Below are 23,264 nucleotides of genomic sequence, written 5' to 3'. Positions count from 1 at the left end.
TTATTAAGCAATATCTTTGCTGCTGACCTTCAATGATTCATTAACCACACTAATAAGAAAAATTACTTTATTGTAGTATGTATAACTTATAATGAACTTAAATATAACTTTTATACTAGGCTATTAAAACAATAAAAAAGTAATATTTTAAAAAAAATATGGAAATAACGAACTTTTTTACATTTATAAACAAACTTTTTGAGTCCATTAGAATGACCTCTAAAACAGTTAAAATGTCAGTATTGGCCGAAATGTTCTTTATTAGAAAGGTTAAACTTTTAAACTGCTCTAAGTCCGTTTATTTGCAGTGGCATTTGTGTGATAGCCTGATGAAACGCTGTAGCTAAATGTGTGGATTGGTGATAACGACTCGAACCCCCGAGCTCCTCGGTCCAGCCCGGATCTTTAAGCACTAGGTCACGGACCCTGATAGATCTCCAGTGTTTGCTCAGCAGCGCACGTGCATGTGCTGGAGACTCGCATTCATGCGCGCGGAGGCGTCACACATCATCCAAGAGCTCGTAGAGTCGAAGTATCTTCCGGGAATCTGCGGATTAAATCGGTAAGAACACCTAAAAGCTTCGTTTTAAGCCTCGCGACCTTTGATGAAGCGGTTTACGTGCGTTTTAAACGCGCAAAAGCGTCGCGTTTCCTCCCCGAACGCGGTTGTTTTGCAGAAAATGGCGTCATGGTTTTGTTGTTCAGCCTGTGGATGGCGAAGAGACGATCGGTTTCGATTCCGCGCGTGATTATAAAAGGTGTAACTAGTTTATTAGATGCGGATGACTGTTGTTAGCAACACGGTTTGCGTTTTGTTGTGATATTTGTCATGTGTGAGTCCGGAGAGCGCGCGCAATGGCGCGAGGCTCTCCAGCGCCGCGCGCAATGACGAGCAAAGCGCAGCGCGTGCCTGAGGTTCGGTTCCGCGCGGCTGGATGTTGATGTGCTGGAAAGTTTGTTTTCCGTGTTTGATAACGTTTTTATGCTTTTTCAAATGCGTAAATCGTCCTTTGTGGGTTTAAAAACGCGTTGTACGTGGTTCTTCCTTGTGTCTGGCTCGTCAGTGTGAACTTTGGTAGTTTCAGATTGTGGATGAGGTTTTAAAAATACTGATAAAATATGTTGAAGTGGTCGTTTGGATAGCGTGACAACATTTGTACTCAAACCGAAGTCAAAGTATCCGGCCAAAAACATGCAAAACGTTTCTACTTAGTAATTTTGAACTTAGTTTAATGCAATACAAGCTTTTGCAAAGCAACAGTTTCTGAATGTCCTAGTATGTGGGGTTGTCTCACCAGTTGTTTATCTGAAACTGGTACACGAAAACCGCATTAAACCCACTAGAACTTGATTTTATAGGTGTTTGACATTAGAAGACAGATGTTCATAAAGTGATTGTCTGCTGTTTTCTGACTTGAGTATTGCCTGTAAATGCAAGATACCAAGTGTACATTTTCTATAGCACTAAAGTACAGTACACTCTCCAAGATAGATAATACTTAAGTATAAGTATTAGATAATATTAAGTACAGTAATGCAGAACAACTTTTCGGACTGGCAGTCTTCTGGAGATTTTGGCTGAACATGGCAGATGTAATGACCAGTGTTGGGGAAAGTTTCACAAATAGTGAAACACAAATGTGATGTTTATCTAAAGTAATTTTTGCTTATTAGTTTGGTAAAATTGTATCATGAAAGGTCAGCAGCAAAGACACTGGTTAATAAAGTGAGATTAAATACATACTTGTGTTATTTAACATTTAATTATTCCAGGTTTGCATTATTCTGACTTTGTTTCACTGTTTTTGTTTATTTTGAGGAATACTGAATCTGTTTTTGTGCAAGTGAGAAGAGTAAATGCCTGTTCTCATATAGATCTACAATAACCATCATGTTCACACACATTTTACTCACGATTCCTCTCAACATGCGGACAGGAGAGCTGTCAGTCAATACATGGGAAAACAACGTAACTCGAGTTACTTATTTAAAAACATAACTCAGATATTAAGTAGTAAATGCATTACTAGTTACTTGAAAAAGTAATCTGATTACATAACTAATGTTACTTGTAATGCGTTACCCATAGTACGGTATTGTTGTGTTATATTTATGTTACATTTAGAACAGATACCTCTTCTAAAGACACCAACTTCAGTTTACAATCATTAATTGAGTAGGTTATTGTGAAAAAGGTGTCATAGTATTCAGACGCATATTTCGTACGTGTATGCGCAATACCTCACAGTTGATCACAGTTATTTTATTACAGAACTGAAAGAATACCATAACAACATCAAATTAAAGAACATTAGAATTAGACAAAGTTTAAAATATGAAATATGACTAAAGTCTATTTTGGGAGGATTAAAGGTTTGGGGAAATCATCTTATATTATACAATAATGTTCGCAATGTATACAATAATTTTTTCCATGCACTTACTTTACGATGCAATCATCAATAATTACATCAGTTTGAAGTTGTTTAAATAAAGGAATATTTCCAGCCCATAGACGATTATGATCATCTTAAACGAGTCATATCCTCCATGTTTGAGTGCAATGATTGGATAGCGTTATATTGTAGACAATTATGGGTGACGGTTAATCATAATTGAAAGATGAACATTTCTTTACACTGCTAATCGGAGCCGGATGTGACGACACACGGACTGTGTTAATGGCCTATTATTAAAAAACATATATCAAAACATTTAATTAAGCATCAACGTTTAATGCAGAAATCGATTGATAAGTTAGCTGCCAGTGAAATTTGATATTAGATTTTATTAAAACATTTTCAGTTGTTTCATAAAGTACTAAGTTTGGTATGATCTTTGTTATTGAATTTTCATTGAAATACAAAATGATTTTTTTTAATTATTATTCTTAGGAAAAAGTGTGATTCTTAGGATAAGTGAATTTGTTATACAATGATCATAAGTCTATCTATCTATCTATCTATCTATCTATCTATCTATCTATCTATCTATCTATCTATCTATCTATCTATCTATCTATCTATCTATCTATCTATCTATCTATCTATCTATCTATCTATCTATCTATCTATCTATCTATCTATCTGTGTTTAAAAAGTGGCTTTCATTTACTTTTTAAGTATCAACCTACAGTTCTTGTCAAGACTGAGAGCATTTGTTGTTGTTTTTCATCCAGACTCCAGCAGAGGGCGACACTTAGAGAAACCAAACCTGTATGACGTTCGTGTTTTCAGTGGAACACAAAAGTAGATGTTTAGCAGAATGTTCCTGCTGCTCTTTTACACACACAGTGAAAGTGGCTTTTGAGCTCCAGAAATGACAAAAAGAGCACCACAAAACATCATAAATGTAGTGTGTATGATTTGTTTGTTGTATTCCAAGCCTTCTCGTGTTGCACAGCTTTGATAGAGAAGCTGACCGGAATTGATTAACTGAAAATCGCCGTGAAAATCATGATCAATATTCACTTTCATAATGAGGAAAAGAACAGATTAGACACTCCACTTTAAATTCATCCTCATGTATTTGAAAGAAATTCCAGTTCTGTTTCTTATTTTTACATGTGTGGGGACTTTTGTTTGTTTGTTTCCCTTTAGCTAGTTATATTAGACCAGCGGTTTATCAGTTTAAGTAGTTTGAAATCATCTAGCCATTAAAAAGCACTCATCTTATAACATTACACTCACTGTCAATTTCTGCCACATTTCAATGTCAGTGTGTTTGGTGGCTCTGGCTTCAGTCTGAGGGTTTACTGTTAGTGAGTGTGTTTGTGTAGGATCTACATCTACTACCGATATTTTAGTTCCCCTCATCCTACCAGAAATCCTTTAATGTATTGCCACTCAGAACAGGAATGAAACAAACATAAATTATAGTTGCAATCATTATAAACAACATGCATTATAAAGGGCACTGCATATAGACTGGTAAACCGTAATTACATTTAATAAACATGCATTCATCATTATACATGCAATTTAATAATTATAGTTACATAAACCTGACATTTATTGATTTCATACGTGCTGTTATCCAAACCGGCTTCCTAACGAGCACAAGTGTTCCCCTTCGAAATGTACCATGCAAAATACACAAGTATATAATATTTTCACAAATATAATCTAATCAATAAAATGAAAACATTTGCTTATATGTTTTTACATTTATATATCAGTGAGTGTGAGTGTGAGTGAGTGTGTGTGTGATGGGTAGGTGTAGTGGTCGGGTGAGTGTGTGTGTGTGTGTGTGTGTGTGTGTGTGTGTGTGTGTGATGGGTAGGGGTCGGGTGAGTGTGTGTGTGTGTGTGTGTGTGATGGGTAGGTGTAGGGGTCGGGTGAGTGTGTGTGTGTGTGTGTGTGTGATGGGTAGGTGTAGTGGTCGGGTGAGTGTGTGTGATGGGTAGGTGTAGGGGTCGGGTGAGTGTGTGTGTGTGTGTGTGTGATGGGTAGGTGTAGGGGTCGGGTGAGTGTGTGTGTGTGTGATGGGTAGGTGTAGTGGTCGGGTGAGTGTGTGTGTGTGTGTGTGTGATGGGTAGGTGTAGGGGTCGGGTGAGTGTGTGTGTGTGTGATGGGTAGGTGTAGTGGTCGGGTGAGTGTGTGTGATGGGTAGGTGTAGGGGTCGGGTGAGTGTGTGTGTGTGTGTGTGTGTGTGTGTGTGATGGGTAGGTGTAGGGGTCGGGTGAGTGAGCGTGTGTGAGGAGTAGGGGTCAGGCGAGTGTGTGTGTGTGTGATGGGTAAGTGTAGGGGTTGGGTGAGTGTGTGTGTGTGATGGGTAGGTGTAGGGGTCGGTGAGTGTGTGTGTGTGTGATGGGTAAGTGTAGGGGTCGGTGAGTGTGTGTGTGTGTGATGGGTAAGTGTAGTGGTCGGGTGAGTGTGTGTGTGTGTGTGTGATGGGTAGGGGTAAGGGTCGGGTGTGTGTGTGTGTGTGAGTGAGCGAGCGAGCGAGCGTGTGTGATGGGTCGGGTGAGTGTGTGTGTGTGTGTGTGTGTGTGTGTGTGTGTGTGTGTGTGTGTGTGTGTGTGTGATGGGTAGTGGTCGAGTGAGTGTGTGTGTGTGTGTGATGGGTAGGGGTCGAGTGAGTGTGTGTGTGTGTGTGTGATGGGTAGTGGTCGAGTGAGTGTGTGTGAGTGAGCGAGCGAGCGAGCGTGTGTGATGGGTCGGGTGAGTGTGTGTGTGTGTGTGTGTGTGTGTGATGGGTAGTGGTCGAGTGAGTGTGTGTGTGTGTGTGTGTGTGTGTGATGGGTAGGGGTCGAGTGAGTGTGTGTGTGTATGTGTGTGTGATGGGTAGGTGTAGGGGTCGGGTGAGTGTGTGTGTGTGTGATGGGTAGGTGTAGTGGTCGGGTGAGTGTGTGTGATGGGTAGGTGTAGGGGTCGGGTGAGTGTGTGTGTGTGTGTGTGTGTGTGTGTGTGATGGGTAGGTGTAGGGGTCGGGTGAGTGAGCGTGTGTGAGGAGTAGGGGTCAGGCGAGTGTGTGTGTGTGTGATGGGTAAGTGTAGGGGTTGGGTGAGTGTGTGTGTGTGATGGGTAGGTGTAGGGGTCGGTGAGTGTGTGTGTGTGTGATGGGTAAGTGTAGGGGTCGGTGAGTGTGTGTGTGTGTGATGGGTAAGTGTAGTGGTCGGGTGAGTGTGTGTGTGTGTGTGTGATGGGTAGGGGTAAGGGTCGGGTGTGTGTGTGTGTGTGAGTGAGCGAGCGAGCGAGCGTGTGTGATGGGTCGGGTGAGTGTGTGTGTGTGTGTGTGTGTGTGTGTGTGTGTGTGTGTGTGTGTGTGTGTGTGTGTGTGTGTGTGTGTGTGTGATGGGTAGTGGTCGAGTGAGTGTGTGTGTGTGTGTGATGGGTAGGGGTCGAGTGAGTGTGTGTGTGTGTGTGTGATGGGTAGTGGTCGAGTGAGTGTGTGTGAGTGAGCGAGCGAGCGTGTGTGATGGGTCGGGTGAGTGTGTGTGTGTGTGTGTGTGTGTGATGGGTAGTGGTCGAGTGAGTGTGTGTGTGTGTGTGTGTGTGTGTGTGTGTGTGTGTGTGATGGGTAGGGGTCGAGTGAGTGTGTGTGTGTATGTGTGTGTGATGGGTAGGGGTCGAGTGAGTGTGTGTATGTGTGTGTGATGGGTAGTGGTCGAGTGAGTGTGTGTGTGTGTGTGATGGGTAGGGGTCGAGTGAGTGTGTGTGTGTATGTGTGTGTGATGGGTAGTGGTCGGGTGAGTGTGTGTGTGTGTGTGTGTGATGGGTAGTGGTCGGGTGAGTGTGTGTGTGTGTGTGTGTGTGATGGGTAGTGGTCGGGTGAGTGTGTGTGTGATGGGTAGTGGTCGGGTGAGTGTGTGTGTGTGTGTGATGGGTAGTGGTCGGGTGAGTGTGTGTGTGTGTGTGTGATGGGTAGTGGTCGGGTGAGTGTAAGGGGACAGAATTTACAGTTTGTACAGTATAAAAACCATTACGTCTATGGAGAGTCCCCACAAATATAGCAAACCAGACTGTGTGTGTGTGTGTGTGTGTGTGTGTGTGTGTGTGTGTGTGTGTGTGTGTGTGTGTGTGTGTGTGTGTGTGTGTGTGTGTGTGTGTGTGTGTGTGTGTGTGTGCAAAAAAGCCTACTTTAAAAAACGTGTCTCTGATCGCTGTCCTTTATTGTCTTGTCAGCTGGATTTCGAGGTGTTTGTCAGTACATCTCTTCTTTGGAGTCGCTGGTCATTGCTCTGCTGTTCTCTCCATCTCCACAGAGGCACATCTGAAGCGGTTTAGAGATGGAGGAAACCCGCTCGACCCCAGCCAATGAGAAGTCTTGTCAGACGGATGACATCACGGGTGAGGCCGCTGTGCCCGGGCCTGACCATGCGAGCAAGACGCTAGGTAAACTTTTAACTTTTTGGATCTTAAATTAATAATACATGCAAATGTCATCTATGACCCTTATTTTAACTTGACCAATGGGATCCATTCTGACCTGTCCACATGACTGGACATAATCCGAGATGAGAGTAGATGCATTTTAATAGTGGCCCGTCCGCTCTGATCCTTCCCCATTAGAGGATTACAGCACATTCCTCCAGTGCCTGCTATTGTCCTTCACTCAGTAGGGGCCACTAGAGTCTGTGACCCTTACAGAGGTGAGGTCCCGCCCCATCTCTCACACACACACACACACACACACACACACAGGGTGAAATGGTAACATTGATTGCCCGTGTTATAGTGGGAGGTCAAGAGGCCACGCCCATGTGATGATGTGTGCATGGGGGCGGGCTCAGGGGAGGGGCTTAAGTTGTAGGATATAGCAGTTTTACTTCCTGTTTACATTCTTTTTCTACTAATAGTAAATTATATTTTAAATTAGCTTTTATATTTTCGGATTTTTGAATAATTTAAAACTTTTAGTATAATCTTTTTATTTGTCATTTGATACTTCATATTTTGAATTAGCTTTTATATTTTCCGTTTTCATTATAATTTAAGCTTTAGTAATGTTTATGTTATTGTCATTTCTATTAGTTTTGTTTATTTTGAATTAGCATTTATTTTTATATTATTAATTTTAAAGTTTTAGTAATTTATATGATATGCTTTTGTAAAAAAAAAAAAAAAAAAAATTTTATTCTTTCATTTTGCTTTAGTTTATTTTTATCCCAGTATTTTAGTATTTTATCAATTTTAGTACTTCAACTTTAACATAGTTATTTATTTATTTAGCTTTATCAGTTGCCCAACAAAACTAATATCATCTAATATTAATATATTCTTTTATTTCTGCTTAATTTCAGTCACCGAAAACCAATTTTAATAGTTTTACTTGCAGTTATAACAATAACAACCCTGTCATGTACTACTTTCAGGCAACTAGTGACTCAATCAAGTGTTATTTACCAGCCAAAACCAGTTTGTCTTTCACCCACCATTTGACAAGTGCTAAACTTGGACCCTGGCTCTAATGTACAGACTGAACGGTCTGGTGGAAACTGGCCATCAAACCAAAAGCATCAGTCAGCGGTGTTGAAGTGCAGATTGTAGACGGCCACCTCCTCACCTTAGCGGTCCTTATATTGGCAGATTTCCGGCCATTCCTCCAGGAAAATCCGTCACACAGACATAAAACACCTGCAATATAAGGCGAGTCTCTGAGGACCTCTCTAAACACACCGCTGGGTTCCAGCCATACACTCCCCAACATCCCCATCATCAATCTCTGGCTGATTTGGTCGCTTTATCCACAGCTGTGTTCATGCCCCGTATTTTACACACGATTGATTTTCCACCTCCTCATGTAGTGAAGAGTTATTGTCTCCCACTGTGTATCTGTTCCCATATAGCTCTAGTGACGGACAATGCTCTTTAAGAGGCGTTTTAGATAATTTGTAGATTTCTAGATTTTGAAGAAAATGGGGGTTTTGTTTGTTAAACTCGCCACCACGATAATACAACCTTAAATGGGTGGTTGATTTATGATTTCACTTTTCTAACTTTAGTTAGTGTGTAATGTTGCTGTTTGAGCATAAACAACATCTGCAAAGTTACAACGCTCAAAGTTCAAAGCAAAGGGAGATATTTGCTTTTAAAGAAATAGTTTTTTAAGGACTACAACAAACGGCTAGTAAGAACTACACGACAGGGTTAGTGACATCACAAACCCTAGAATTTACATAAACTCCGCCCCCGGAACACGATTTATAGATTATCAAGACAGAATCATAGACTGTAAAAAAAAGTATGGACGTAGTGTCCGTGACGTCACCCGTAGGTTTCTGAAGACCGTTTTTGAAGCCTAAAGTGGGCGTGGCCGACCGTCGCCATCTTGGCAGCGCATCACTCCCAAATGTATTTATTTTTACAGTCAGACAATGAGCTGAGGTAACGTGACAGCTAACAGACAGCAGACAAACGGCTACTGATGACTAATGACCACAGCAGTGGGAATCCACCTGTCACTCAAAAGTGGACACACCCTTAATTATGCAGAAATTTAAGGCTTAATATAATTTAAACGGATGAGTTATAAAACAATTCACCCCCCTCACAGTCGTCATGAAGCGCAAAATTAGCTGTATAGACCAAAGCCACTTTTTGGTCCAGGCTGTAAACATGTTTTTTTCTGCTGTAAAGTTGGGCATTTCAACATGGGGGAGATAAAGATTTGACTCACTTTTGCAGCCGGTCTCTAGTGGCCAGTGGATGAATTGCCGTTTAATTCACTTCCGTGTTGGTTTCAAGAGAGAGACAGGGAGGTTGCCGCTTGGACAGAATATATGCTAATCAATGACTAGAAGATAACTACACATAAGCTACATAAATCATCAACTAAACATTTAGAAATGTCCTGTTGCTTCTACATGTTGTCACTTCTTCTTGAGTCTCTCCATCTTTCTGACTTTGGTTTGAACATAAAAGGCTAAAAGTTTCTGAAATTTTCAGTGTGTGTCTGTGTGAGGTAAAAGGACACGAGCTCTTATAGCTCCGCACTCTGTGCCGGGAGCAGCAGCTCATTTGCATTTAAAGGAACACACAAAACGGTGCGTTTTTGCTCACCCTCAAAAAGTGACAATTTTAATATGTGTGGGGTATTTTGAGCTAAAACTTCACATACACACTCTGTGGACAATAAAGACTTATTTTACATCTTGTGAAAAGGCTATAATACCACTCCTTTAAGTTTGAGCAATAATAATACTAGTGTTATTTGCAAACTCCACTAATACAAGTATTTTCTGTAATGTTCTCCACAAACTAGCGCTTCATTAATCACAACCTTGAAACTATGGCAAACGTAAGAGATATGATCCGATTTATCCAGTGGAAAAAATGCGTGTTAAATCAAGGCTTTTGTTTCAGAGCCAGACGCTTTCGCAAAAATACTCATCTAGACAGTCGCAGGCAGCCGCCATCAATAATGCAAACTTTAATAAAGTCTCATTTAGGAAGCACAAGCTGAACCTCTGAATGGATATGATTCATATCAGTGAGATCTGCCATCCAAAACATACTGGCATACGCTCAGCAAACTAGACTTCAGATCATAATTTCTGAATAATGAGTTTGTCTGGGGAGAATTATTTAAAGAGATTCAGCCTGACAGACTGTCATAAGTGTTAATAAGAGAGAGAGGCAGTATTATAACCGAGGCACTTGATTCACTGGATGTTTTCTGTGATGCAAAGGAAGGATGTCTTTCATTTGCATCACACTTTCCTTTCTTTTCCCTGTTCACACCAGGGGCCGGTTTCACAAAGCTATTTTAGACCGGTCTATAGTGTTAGACGAGTCTATAATGTGCTCATAGACTAGGCTAATGCAAGTTAGACTGTTTAACAAAAATAAAGACTGACTTAATTTAGACCAAAAAAATTAGACACCCCAGGCTAACTTAGGTCTAAGACTCTGTTACCTTGGCAACCAGCAGTAACGATCAGTTGCATTACAAACAGCCAAAAGAAAAGGGAAAATGGCTCATAATTTAAACATTTCTTCTTGTTACTACATTCTCCGCTAAATTCCCCAAGTAAAATGTCCTTGTAACTGTTATACTCCTCCAACAAACACATATTTTCCGCTGGGGTAAACTGCACTGAGCGGTTGAATGCACTTACTCGATCCGCCATGTTTTTTTGTTTTGAAAAGTGTCTTATTTTACCCAGAATGCATTGCAGTGTAGTCCTACTTAAGATAGTCAGAGTCTTAAGTGCTTTGTGCAACGGTCTGATTTAGATGTCTATCTGAAGTCTGACTATCTACTATATCTAAGCCATAGTCAAAGTCTATCTTTGTGAAACCGGCCCTGGGTATTAAGATGTGTTTTTGGTCAGCATGATCAAATCACAAGTGGACGACGCTAAATACAGGTGTAAACGGGGGTCTAAAACTTTTTGAGCTTGTCTACTTTTGACCACTTCCAGAGGTAGTCGAAAACGCATTGCTTTTGTAGTGTAGACGCCAAAGGTATCAAGCATAGACTGTAAAAAAAGATGGACGACGCCCCTTCGCTCTCTTCCATTGGTGCCGCCAGTGTCCCGATATGGCGCTGACATCTTGGAACTTGAGTCTGCGCAGTAGCGATGGTGTGGACAGACAAATTATTTGTCGCTGGAATCTTATCGCATCGCCGCGTCTGGTTAGGACACAGTGTAAGAATACTCTGTTTTTCTGTTGCAGTTTATTCCACAGAACCTGGAGATCCGGCTCTGCTACAAACACAGCTGCTCACATCCAAATCTGGCATCCATCAGATCATTGAATGTTTCCGCACAGGTGCTGTGTGTTACCTCACCTCTATTTCATCTCTTTATAATCATAGTAGAACAATCCATTATAATGAAATGTACAGTATGTGGAGAATCTCACTGACTCCTATCACTGCCCTCTTGTGGTTATTTGCAGGCACTGCACAGCTCAAACACATTCTCCTGAAAGAGGTGGACACAATCTTTGAGTGCAAACTCTGCCGCAGTCTCTTCCGTGGCCTTCCCAATCTGATCAAGCACAAGGAAATCTATTGTTTCACTCGAATGCCTGAACCTGATGGTTAGTATAACATCGCCTTTTCAATTCCAAAAGACCAGCGTTGAGTTTGCCGTGATATTTTTTCATTGGCTTATGGAAATAAAACGTAATTATGTTTTGGTGACATTGATTCTGCCCGTTCTGTTTACTTTCCAGCATCTAATTGTGCAACATCTTATTTAGTGTTTGTGCTACTGTACTTTTAAGAAAGACTTCTATATGCAAATTTGATTGTTTTAACTATGCATTTACTAACACATTTTACACCGCCATTAATCAGGGTGTGTCAAGATGCATTACTGTATCCCGTTGATCCTGTTATGGTTGTGATAAGGGTCATCAAACTGAACAAAAATTTATTACACAATTAATCTAAATTGATAGCTACCGTCGTGATTAAAGAAAAAGTGAAAATTAATGAAAAGGCATTACGTTTAGTTCCTGTTTTCTAATTATTTTGAAAAAGTAGGCATTTTAAAATGACACTAATCTCATAACATTATGCAATTATTCCGCCTTTGAACAGAATATAGCCTCAGTAAACATCAGCTTCTGTTGCGTTTGTTGATGTTGTTAGTTTTTATTGGTTACATCATGTTCTGATTAATTGAATCAGCTGAATAAAAATAAGAATTTGACATAAAAGACAACTCTAATACGTTTAATAATGTTATCTTATCTTACAAAAATTTTTTTTTAAATGCCCCTGAAAATCAATTACAATTTAATAGAAAAGTTAATTACTTACCCTGGTTGTGATGTTATAACTGAATTTGATGTCTGAACTCATTTTTGCAGATTAGTTTGAAATGGCTTGAGGAATCTAGTGTTATAGTATTTCTAAATGGTGCTCTTTAACCCTTTAGAACCTGAAGCTAAAATAGGGTGTTTTTCACATAATTAGATTTTTTTGACTGTAAAATTCTAAAACAATGTGCTATCTTCATGTGCAAGGTGTGATCTTTTTCAGAAAAAGATAAGCTTTCAACAAATTACAGTTATTGACCATTATTGTGTGTGGTGAGTTTGTAAATAGAATTTAAATAGGCAAAAATAAAAAAAACGAGAATAAATTTACTGATTTTTATTTAGGAAAAAAACTGAAAAAATCATGAACGAAAGAAACTAACACTTTAAAGTTGAAAAAATGAACTATAATACATATATACAAGTCTTTTTTGTGACATTGGGTTGCACAGTTTTCATTCAGGACACTTTTTTTTCATACACGCACACATACAAATGCACGCATTCATAGGCACACACACACACACACACATGCACGCACCACATGCTTAGATACGTGAGAGAGTAACGGCCATCCGCCTCCCAAATCTCATTAAAAATCATCCCAGTCCCCTCTTCTGCTGTTTAACACTTCTTTCGCCATGTATTTGTTCGTTTCTTTTATTATTTTATGCAATCCAAAACACTCTAACCTGCCGCTCTCGTATCTCTCTGTTCAAATCCTTCTATCCCGCGCTGCTGTCATTTGCAGACGGAAAGCATGACATTGCCGTAATAAGCCGTATATTGGTGAAAAGCGCATGATGTCTACTTTCAGGAACTATTTGAATTATTTTGATAGTGCAAACGGTTGAAGAGTTACAGTGACATGAATACAGCTTGGTTGGCTGTGTCGTCGACGACACATCCGGTTTTAAAGGGTTAATATCAAAAAAGTGTTTTCCATGATATGATCCCGTTAACTAACATCTAGTTCCGGTTTGTCTTCTAGACCCCTCTGGAGATGACAAAAAAAGCATGAAAGAACTTATTGAAGCCATCTATTCCTGCTCGGATAAAGAGGAATACGTTCTGAAATTTGAGCCGATTGCCAGCAACCAGAATGCCATGTACCAGTACCTGTCGAAAGAAGACGACCTCCCACCTTCATCCCAGAGTCCCAACCACAAGACCACAGAGAGCTGGAGACACGACCCCTCCGACGGCCAGGTCCGGTTAGACGAAGTGGAGAAGAACTGCATTGATGACGAAGATGAAAGAGAGAACATGGACAAAGGAGAGGAAGATGCAGAGGAAAACATGGAGCATCAGGATGAGCCAATGGAAGAAGACTCGGACTCCTGCAGATGCCTCCTCTGCAATAGGACATACAGGGTTCGAGGTCACCTTAAGAGACACCTGCAAACTGTTCACAAGATTATATCCTCCGGCTCCTCAACCAACTCTACTGATCCCACGTCCGAATCCAAGAAAATGGTCAACGGGAAAGCTCCAGACAGTCCCGGCTCCTCCTGTAACTCCCAGAGCCAGAAGAGCCCTAAAGAGGACAAGGTGCCATCCAAAGCCGAATTCTCCGTGGGCTTCGACTTCAAGTCGCGCTTCTGCAAGCTCTGCAAGCGTTCATTCAGCTCCGTGCAAAACCTGGAGAAACACATCGAGCTCCACACGGACAACGGCACCGACTTCTTCGTGAAGTTTTACAGCTGTCCGCTCTGCCGTTACAAGACGCGCCGCAAAAGAGACGTGCTTCGCCACCTCTCGGACTTCCACAAGAAGAAGTCCTCCTACATCTGCCGGATCTCGTCGTCGCTGGAGAGCTACGCCGTCAAGAAGCCGGCGGAGGTCGTGTTGAACAAAGAAGACGCGAAAGATCAAGGTCAAGATGAAGTGAAAGTCCAACACAACCACACTTCACCATATCCGACACGCAGGAACCTGAAAGCACCTGGAGTAATGCGCAAGACCTTGAAGACTGGGAAAGGAACCAATAGCAAAAAAGTGAAGGCCGGTAGCCCCAAAGGGAGTGTGAATAAGAAATCTCTGCACGTTTGCAACATCTGTGGACAGAGCTTTAAAAAGGCACGGTATCTAGGGCTGCACAAGAGAAGCCATCTCAAAACCACAGCAAGGAGCGCAGGGATCAGAACAAGATCGAAGGTCATGCTTTGGTGAGTGTATCTCCTAAAGAGTCAACATGTCTACACAAACAGCAGGTTATATTTCACAATACTTTAAGTTATTGAATAAAATACAAGTATTTCTTGTTGCTTTGTGCAGCAACTTTGTATTTAATTATTTTTTTTTTTTTACATAGCTCTTGCAATGGTTTCTAAAATTACATTCTTGACCAAAAATAAATAAATAAAAAGCATGCAATTTCACCTTTGAATTTGGCTAAAACATCTCAGAGTCAAACATCTTTAGCCAAATTTGAAAGCAGAATTGCATGCATTTTTTGACAAGAATGCAATGAGCTGATTGGCCTAATCACCTCATTGCATTCTTGTAAAAAAATACATGCATTTCAAATTTGGCTAAAAGATCTAAGAAGGCTGACCACTTCATCGCAATGCATTCTGCAATTGCATACTTGATTAGAAGTTCATGCCTTTGAATTTCATACCTTTTGAAGTTCATACCTTTGAATTTGGCCAAAGCATCTAAGAAGGCCGATCACCTCATCGCAATGGATTTTGAAACGGCATTCTTGACAAAAAATGCGTGCAATTCTGCTTTCAAATTTGGCCAGAACATCTCAAAAGGCAGATCACTTAATTGCATTGCATTTTGCAAGTGCATACTTGACAAAAATGCATGCAATTCTACCCTTGAATTTGGCCAAAACATCTCAGAAGGTAGTAGTAATATGCTGCCAACATTTAGGCTCAATCCGGATGCAAAATCAGGAGTTGTCTAGTTATGAAGCTCACTAGTGTGTGTGTAGTTGTGTCCTGTGCTAGCATTTGTTCGTTCTGCCTCTGAACTTCAATGGTGAAGGAGACGGTGTGTGTTGTAGTGGTGTGTGTGGAGAGAGGAATTGTGCTTTGATTGGCGGATTGTTACTGCAGCCTTGCTGCTAATGAATAAGAGAACTCCCAGGGTGGACTTCCAGCACGGGAGAATGAAGCATGGATGCCACTGCAAGGCCCCGGAAATCAGGCCGGCCCGGTCTCACCTCGAGGTTTAAAGAGCCGTGAGGGGGGCTTCTTTAAGAAGCAATTAAGATAACTCACCCGTGTCCTTGGAAACAGGGCTCGTATTAATCTCAACGCTCTGTCACAGGACCCGAGAGACAAGAGAAGCTCTCTGATCATCAAATAAGGGTGACGGAGTTGCCTTGGGTATCCATGACCATTCTTGACTTGCTTTTCTCCCCGTTAATGCTCCATTTTCTCCCCGTGGTGGAAGTCCATATGTCACTCTGACAGTTAGCATTTCACTTGTTCCTTTGGGTCTCAGTCCTGGTGTTTGTCTCTGGGTTGCAGTAAGTTACATCTAACAGGAAAACACATGAAGGCTGGATTACCAGCTGCTCCCAGTCCACATGTGGCAGAGTTACTTACGCAATAAACTACAGTTACTTAAGCAATAAACTAGTTACTTAAGCAATAAACTATAGTTACTTAAGCAATAAACTAGTTACTTACGCAATAAACTACAGTTACTTAAGCAATAAACTAGTTACTTAAGCAATAAACTATAGTTACTTAAGCAATAGACTAGTTACTTAAGCAATAGACTAGTTACTTAAGCAATAAACTAGTTACTTAAGCAATAAACTATAGTTACTTAAGCAATAGACTAGTTACTTAAGCAATAGACTAGTTACTTAAGCAATAAACTAGTTACTTAAGCAATAAACTATAGTTACTTAAGCAATAGACTAGTTACTTAAGCAATAGACTAGTTACTTAAGCAATAAACTAGTTACTTAAGCGATTAACTGGTTACTTGAGCAATAAACTGGTTACTTAAACAATAAACTAGTTACTTAAGCAATAAACTACAGTTACTTAAGCAATAAACTATAGTTACTTAAGCAATAAACTACAGTTACTTAAGCAATAAACTAGTTACTTAAGCAATAAACTATAGTTACTTAAGCAATAAACTAGTTACTTACGCAATAAACTATAGTTACTTAAACGATAAACTAATTACTTAATAAACTGGTTACTTAAGCAATAAACTAGTTACTGAAGCATTTAGCCTTTAGTGCAATATTATATTATATTTTATTATATTTATATATATATATATATATATTTTTTTTTTTTTTTTTTTTTTATTAATATTAAATTCAGTGTTTGGTAAGTTACTATAAAAAGTAATTAATTACTAACTACTAATTAAATCTTCAAAAAGTTACTGTACCAATTACTCGCTCTAAAAAGTATTTCTTTAATTATTACTTTCTAAATCCCATATCAACCTCGACCAGTTGAACAATACAAGGATAGAGATGAAACTGTCAATTAAATGTGTTTTATATAGAATTGTTCTAGTCTATACAATATTTAATGCAATTACATCAGAAGTAACTAGAATTAAATTACTGGAAAATGAAGAGTAATCCATTACTTTACTTTTCAAGAGAAAATCAATTACAGTAATTAACTATTTAGTAATGCATTACACCAACACTTATTATTATATTATATTACATTACATTACATTACATTATTTAATTAATCAGTATTGTTCAATATTTCATTTTGATTGTCCCTCTCTTATATTTAGATTAACTTAAAGTGAGTATTAGAAAAGGGGAAAGGAACAATAATTAAATAACACTAAGTATAATCTTTCGAAAATCTCAAAATGAATATGATAAATGTTTTTTTTATTCTGTACATTATAGTGTTATGATGCCTAAATTCACTTCTAGAATTTATAAACTTGTATAAAAAAAAAAAAAATGTATTCAGACAAAATAGTTATGGACTTATATAATTTAATATTTAGTATTTCGGCTACTATATATAATAATAATAATAATGATAAAATATTACTAAATAATAATAATAAAAATATTTTAAAGTGTCGTTTAACTGACCATGATGTAACTTACAAGGAACCCCAAGACACTTCAAATTTCACGATATTACTATAGTACATGCCCATACAAATCTGGTTTTACCATTGTACATTTCTGAGACATCATGATAACTTTCTATCGTTCTGTTTTGGTGTCTCTCTCTAACTTTCCTCCTTTTTGTCTCTCTTTATTAGATATTTTCTGACAGCGACCTGGACTTCTGGCAGTGACGGTGTAAAGACAACACTGGACAGTGGAAGTGACAAAGAAAAGCCCAGTCCTGTACAAAACAAGACTTTAAACAGTATAAGAAACCCTCGGAAATGTGTGTTTGGGCTTTCCCGTCGTCCCACACACACATATTGGTGAATGTAACGGTACAGTATTCTCAGCTGTGCTCTGGTATCTGTTTACCACTCTCGAATGTAAGAGGAAATATATATATATATGCTTTCTATTCCCCTGCTGACATCAGTAAGATTAGACATATCCGTCCGAAAACGGCCAGACGATTGTTCCAGGGTCCAGTTGTAGAGAATCGGCCTCAGGCGGAGCTTCAAGACACACATGCTCTTGTTGAACTGGGCCGCTGAACGCTGGCGATCGACTCCCATCAGGCTCATTGGTATTCAGTGATGAGGTCTGGATGTGTCTCTTCTCCATCACTGGACACTGAAGACCACTGGAACGGCATGAACTCGGACTCCGCCTCAGTTATATTAAGGGAACGGGATGTTTTGTGCTTGAACACACACACACACACACACACACACGCACGCTCTGGGGAAGACGAGCAGTTGTGCTTGTGTGAACTGCAGGTGAAGCACTTTCTGTGAGATGTGTTTAGTTGTGTCCTCCTGCAGTTCTCTCATTAATTCGTCTGATATCAGTTTTAGATTCTTCTTATGTTATTTTACGCTCTTCATTTGTCTGTTCACATTTGAAAAAATTATAATATGTGAACAGGTCTTCGGATGCATTCACTGTGCACATCTGTAGATTCTTTGTTTAATCTTCCGGAGACTTGACGGATTTTTTTATTCTGTTTTCTTTGTATTGACGAACAATAAACAGAGAAAATTTGCATATGCATTGTTTTTTTCTTTCTTTCTTTCTTTGTCTCAAATAATGAAAAAATAAGTTTTAAGTGAAGTATAAAGGCATTTTGCATTCTCATGTAACAGGATTATTTTTTAATTAAAATTAGCCTAACACTTCACTCTCATTCTATATATGTATATACATGTATTATTGATTATAGAAAGGCTAAAATATTATTTTAAATCCTGAAGAGTGCAGTAGTGAATCTTTTGAGTAGTTTGGGAATCATGAGTGAGCAAGTGTGTCTGAGACCACTAGAGGGCAATAGTGCACTGTTTATAAACCAGCTGTTGAAGGATAAGGCAACCAAAGCTGACATTCCCCACATTTTTTGATAAATATATATATATATTTTTTTTTTTTCCTGTTTGGAAATGCAAGTTCAATTTATTCAGATGTGGCTTTGGTTAGTTGTAGCTGTGATCAAAATAACGACTGAGTAAATAAATAGCCTATAGACCTTTGCATGCTGAAGAGAGTTTGAAACTAGGCTACTTGTTTGCATCAATACATTGAACTAGGGTAATTTAGAGTACATCCCAAAATAATGCGTTAGATGACTCCAGACCTCATAATATAGTGTTAGCGTGTTAAAGCAGTTTCTGTAGAAAGAAATTATATTTATTTCAAGTCAAATCTGCATCGCGAAATCCCAAATAACGTTAGAATCTTTCCTCACATTCCTGCATTTATTCTCTCCTTTCTTCAACAATTTCTACACTTCTGCATCAATTTTTTGTGTGTGTGTGTGTGTGTGCACAAGAGTGGGTGTTTCCTTAATCGTTCCGAGGAAACCATCCTGTGCATTTTCCTTCTGAAATGAGAGCATGCTTCATTTAAGACTGCATGTGATGAGAGAGAGAGAGAGAGAGAGAGAGAGAGAGAGAGAGAGAGAGAGAGAGAGAGAGAGAGAGAGAGGCACATTCACTGGGAGGATTTTGGTGATGCGCTGTTCATTTCAGCACCACAAACCAACATCTGAGGGCAGAAAGAAGGTAAGATCTCACATCTACCGCACTTCCATCTTAGTATGTTTTAAAATACTGCTATCATACTGCAAGTATAATAATCTAGGAGAAAATATGACCTGCTCGTTCTTTTGTTTGGAATGTTTGGAATCTTTTGAGCGCGAAAACTGTCAGTGATCAAACAGATAACTTGTGTTTTATTGTGTTACTGAGACCTACAGGAATGTTGCAGTTGTTTCTGTTCAGCTCATTTGATTTTAAGATGACAGTGGTCACTTCACAGCACTTTCTTGTTTTAGACGCAATAGTTGCGCTTTTATAGAGACATTGGATGTATATATTGAAATGATGGAGAATGCAGAGGCTGTGTTGATTAGGCAGTGTGTGAATCATTGCATTGGATCGAAGGACTGTGCGTAAATGCACACGCATGCATGCTGATTCATACACATGATGTTTGTTATAAATTCAGAAATGAATCAGAAATGTGCGTGCTTAATGTGAATTTTATAACGTCTCGTGTCTTTCTGCATTAACAGACTCAAAACTCTCAATTGCACGCGATTGTATTTTTTTATTTTTTATTTTCAACTACAGTTGAGAGAGCTCTGGATTCCCACGAGACAGGTTCTCCTGGTGGAAATATAATGGCATCTCCAGCAGAGGATGGTTCTGCTTGACACATACTGATTCGTGTAAATTAAAAAGAGAAATGGGACACACTGCGACTGCCACGGTAATAACTCCATCTGTGTCTGGAGAAAACCACAGAAGAGAGGGAAGACCTGAGCGCCCATATAGAGATGAATTCGTGCAAACTAGAAGAATATTAGGCTGAAACAAATCCAATTATGCATAGACCGTCGTATATGCAAATGCGTTTTCAAGCGAATGCGCACTGGTCTTCCCCAAAGATGACTGGAGAAGAAGAACAGAGCATATAGAATAACAGAACAGAACAGAAAATAGAATAGAATAGAATAGAATACAGAGTCAGAAGAAGAGAAGCAATTAGAGCAGATAGTCATTGTTCTAAGAACATCTCGAATGTTGTCTTGAAGGTAATCTAAAGTTCACAGTAAGATCCAGGAATAATGAGGGGATCTTTCCACAGTGTCTGGGTTAGTGTGTGGGATTTCAGTGGCATTAGTGGCTCACCAGGAGAGCACAGTCTCATTGAGAAGTGTGCAGTGGACTTGTGGAGTGATGCTCGTGGCGCACGGAGGCGGCAGATTGAGCAGTGTGTGTGTGTGTGTGTGTGTGTGTGTGTGTGTGTGTGTCTCTCTCTCTCTCTCTCTCTCTCTCTCTCTCTCTCTCTCTCTCTCTCGGAAGCGCGAGGCTGTGCGTAACTGCGCGTAATCAAACGATGGCTCTCCATTCTAGTGGAGATGTGGAGGTGTTTCAGGAGAGGCTCTCTCTGTCTCGACTCTCTGAAATGTTTTAGGTGCCTGGTGTGTGCCAACAAAAGTGTAAATGAACTACCTTGGTTTTGGAGCCTAGTGTGGTGTATATATACAGTCAAACCAAAAATTATTCAGACACCATATCATTTTTCATTTTTTTATTTCTACAAGTGGGTGCAGCAGGACACTATATTTAATTAATCTAAGTTAGGATAGCAAGGTGTCTGAAGAATTTTTGGTTTGACTGTGTGTGTGTGTATATATATATATATATATATATATATATATATATATATATATATGCTTTCTTTTTGAAATCACCCCACATTTTTAAGGACACACAATATATTGGTCACTGTACTGATATTATTATTAATCAAAATGATTTAAAGAAAAAATGTTTTAGTTTATAAAATAATTAAACATTAACATCAAAATAATTGCTGAATATCTCCATTTCCCCAAATGTCTAAATATGTGCATCCTGACAAAAGATCTATCTGTCATAACTCACCTTGATTACTATTTAATCCACAAGCTGAAGTGTAAAAATCAACCCGACAGCTCTATTGTCCGCAAATAGACACATTTCCTCTCGCTGCGAAATGTCTTTGGTTGCCTATGCAAATGTGAGGGAAGAGGCTTTGATTTTGTTGTTTATTCAATGAGGCAGAAATGAAAGACCACACTGAGCTCCAAATGACTGTGTTGTAATTTCCTTTCTGTCAAGATGTCCGTGAGTTTGCTTTGTTGCTCGTGTCTGATTCATGTTTGATTTCTCTTTGTGCAGCCACTCACACAATGTTTACTTTTATTTAGATGCTTCTGAAGATGTGAGAGTTTCGGAGGCACTGACGTCTTTCGCATCTTCTGCTTCCAGTCACATGACATGCACACCAGGCGTTTCGTGCCCCCGTGAGACGTTCCCGTGGCCTAAATGATCGAGATGCTCGACTTCAGCTCTGAAATGGGAATGGATGTTCCTGTCCACCTGCTTCCCCGTTAGTACTCAATCCCATTACCTGGAAATTAAACCCTACACTTTCTCACACTGACCCCAACATCCCTGTGGATATGGATCTTGTACGCTTAATTCGGACTCAGTACCAGCTCCTCTTCTTCCTCTGCTACTGGTTACCAGTCTCTCTCCAAAAGTTGGAGACGCCACCCATTGAATACGCCCACTCTATCCGCCTGGATGGGGACATCATCCTGGGTGGCCTGTTCCCGGTTCACTCCCGGGGTGAGCGTGGCGTTCCCTGCGGAGAGTTAAAGAAGGAGAAGGGTATTCACAGACTGGAGGCAATGCTGTTTGCCATCGACCTTATCAACAAAGACCCAGAGCTGCTACCCAACGTGACGCTGGGCGCCCGAATCCTGGACACCTGCTCACGGGACACCTACGCCCTGGAGCAGTCGCTCACCTTTGTACAAGCTCTCATTGAGCGCGACGGCTCGGATGTACGCTGTGCTAATGGAGACCAGCCCATATTTGCCAAACCCGACAAAATCGTCGGAGTCATTGGTGCAGCCGCCAGCTCGGTCTCCATCATGGTCGCCAACATCTTGAGGCTCTTTAAGGTGAGTTAAGCTCACCTTGTTCTCATGTGGATTGGGAGAGGGAAGCAAACTGTAGTTGTTGTCGATGACAGATGTCAAGACATAATTCCCAAGGATCTAACCGTGCCTTTCTGAGGTGTGGGAGTCGGTAGTATCCTGCAGCTTTTATGAATTGTAGTCATATTATGGTATAGTGTAATGAGAAATAATCTGGACCGGGAGTCGACTTAAACCTTTCAAGATCAGAACATATTTGCCAAGTTTGACAAATACTTGGGTCATTATGTCTTCATCATGTTTGCCAACATTATGAAGGTGTTTAAGGTAAGCAGGGTCGCATAAGAGGTCTAACCTTGCCTTTCTGAGGCCTGGGAGAGGGGTGTAGTCTGTAACTGTTGTGAATGATGGTTATAGTCCAGTGTACTGGTTAAAAGGTGTAGGTCGAAACCTACAATTTAGACCAGCTAGTATTTGCCGAGTTTGATCAAATTATTGGGGTCATCATGGCAGATGTGTCTCCATCATGTTTGCCAAAAGTATGATATTTGAGGTAAGCAGGGTCACATAAGAGGTCCTAGCCTGGGAATGGGACAGAGTCTGTAGCTGTTGTGAATATTCATCGTAGTGTAATGTAGTGGTTAACAATCTGGGCGAGGCGTTGAAAGGGAGTAGGTAAAAACAAGCCCGATCTCAATTCGTACTTATTTTACGCGGTGGCTAATTCGTATGACCTCACTCGTACGTATTAGTATGATTTTTGCTCAATCGTACGTATTTTACGAGTTGCCCAAATCGTATGAATTAATACGAATGACCTAACCCTGACCCCGCCCCTAAACCTTGGGTTTAGACAAATCACAAGTGAGGTCGTACGAATTTGTACGAATTAGCCACCTCGTAAAATACGTACGAATCGGGATGAGATAGCGTTAGTGAAAACCAAAAATTGAGACTAGCCCATATATTATCCAAGTTA

The 23,264-nt window shown here is 40.0% G+C and overlaps 2 protein-coding genes across 3 annotated transcripts in view; both read left to right on the top strand.

Annotated features, from left to right (window-relative positions):
* Positions 1-18,283, top strand: znf800b (zinc finger protein 800b). The gene is made up of 6 exons (XM_082166809.1): positions 1-562; positions 6,707-6,836; positions 11,124-11,219; positions 11,349-11,492; positions 13,210-14,386; positions 17,451-18,283. Coding segments are annotated over exons 2-6 (1,524 nt in total). The 5' UTR covers positions 1-562; positions 6,707-6,730; the 3' UTR covers positions 17,452-18,283.
* A 983-nt stretch (positions 18,284-19,266) lies between these two features.
* Positions 19,267-23,264, top strand: part of grm8a (glutamate receptor, metabotropic 8a) — a 247,624-nt gene continuing 243,626 nt past the window's right edge. For both annotated transcript variants that reach the window (XM_082166767.1, XM_082166766.1), the window contains exons 1-2: positions 19,267-19,352; positions 21,548-22,309. In XM_082166767.1, coding sequence (XP_082022893.1) covers positions 21,803-22,309 — 507 coding nt within the window. In that variant the 5' untranslated portion in view covers positions 19,267-19,352; positions 21,548-21,802. The remainder of the gene's footprint in view (positions 19,353-21,547; positions 22,310-23,264) is intronic.

Source organism: Leuciscus leuciscus, assembly GCF_965113295.1.
Source record: "Leuciscus leuciscus genome assembly, chromosome: 4".
Classification (NCBI taxonomy): domain Eukaryota; kingdom Metazoa; phylum Chordata; class Actinopteri; order Cypriniformes; family Leuciscidae; genus Leuciscus; species Leuciscus leuciscus.
Note: the sequence above shows the minus strand (reverse complement) of the source record. Positions and strands in the feature narration are given on the sequence as shown.

What these genes read in the sequence shown, in the direction of transcription:
- znf800b (XM_082166809.1), top strand. Translation starts at nt 6,731, where the DNA reads ATGGAGGAAACCCGCTCGACCCCAGCCAATGAGAAGTCTTGTCAGACG. An exon ending in CCATGCGAGCAAGACGCTAG is followed by an intron (nt 6,837 to 11,123) that starts GTAAACTTTTAA and finishes TTTCTGTTGCAG; the next exon opens with TTTATTCCACAGAACCTGGA. An exon ending in CATTGAATGTTTCCGCACAG is followed by an intron (nt 11,220 to 11,348) that starts GTGCTGTGTGTT and finishes GGTTATTTGCAG; the next exon opens with GCACTGCACAGCTCAAACAC.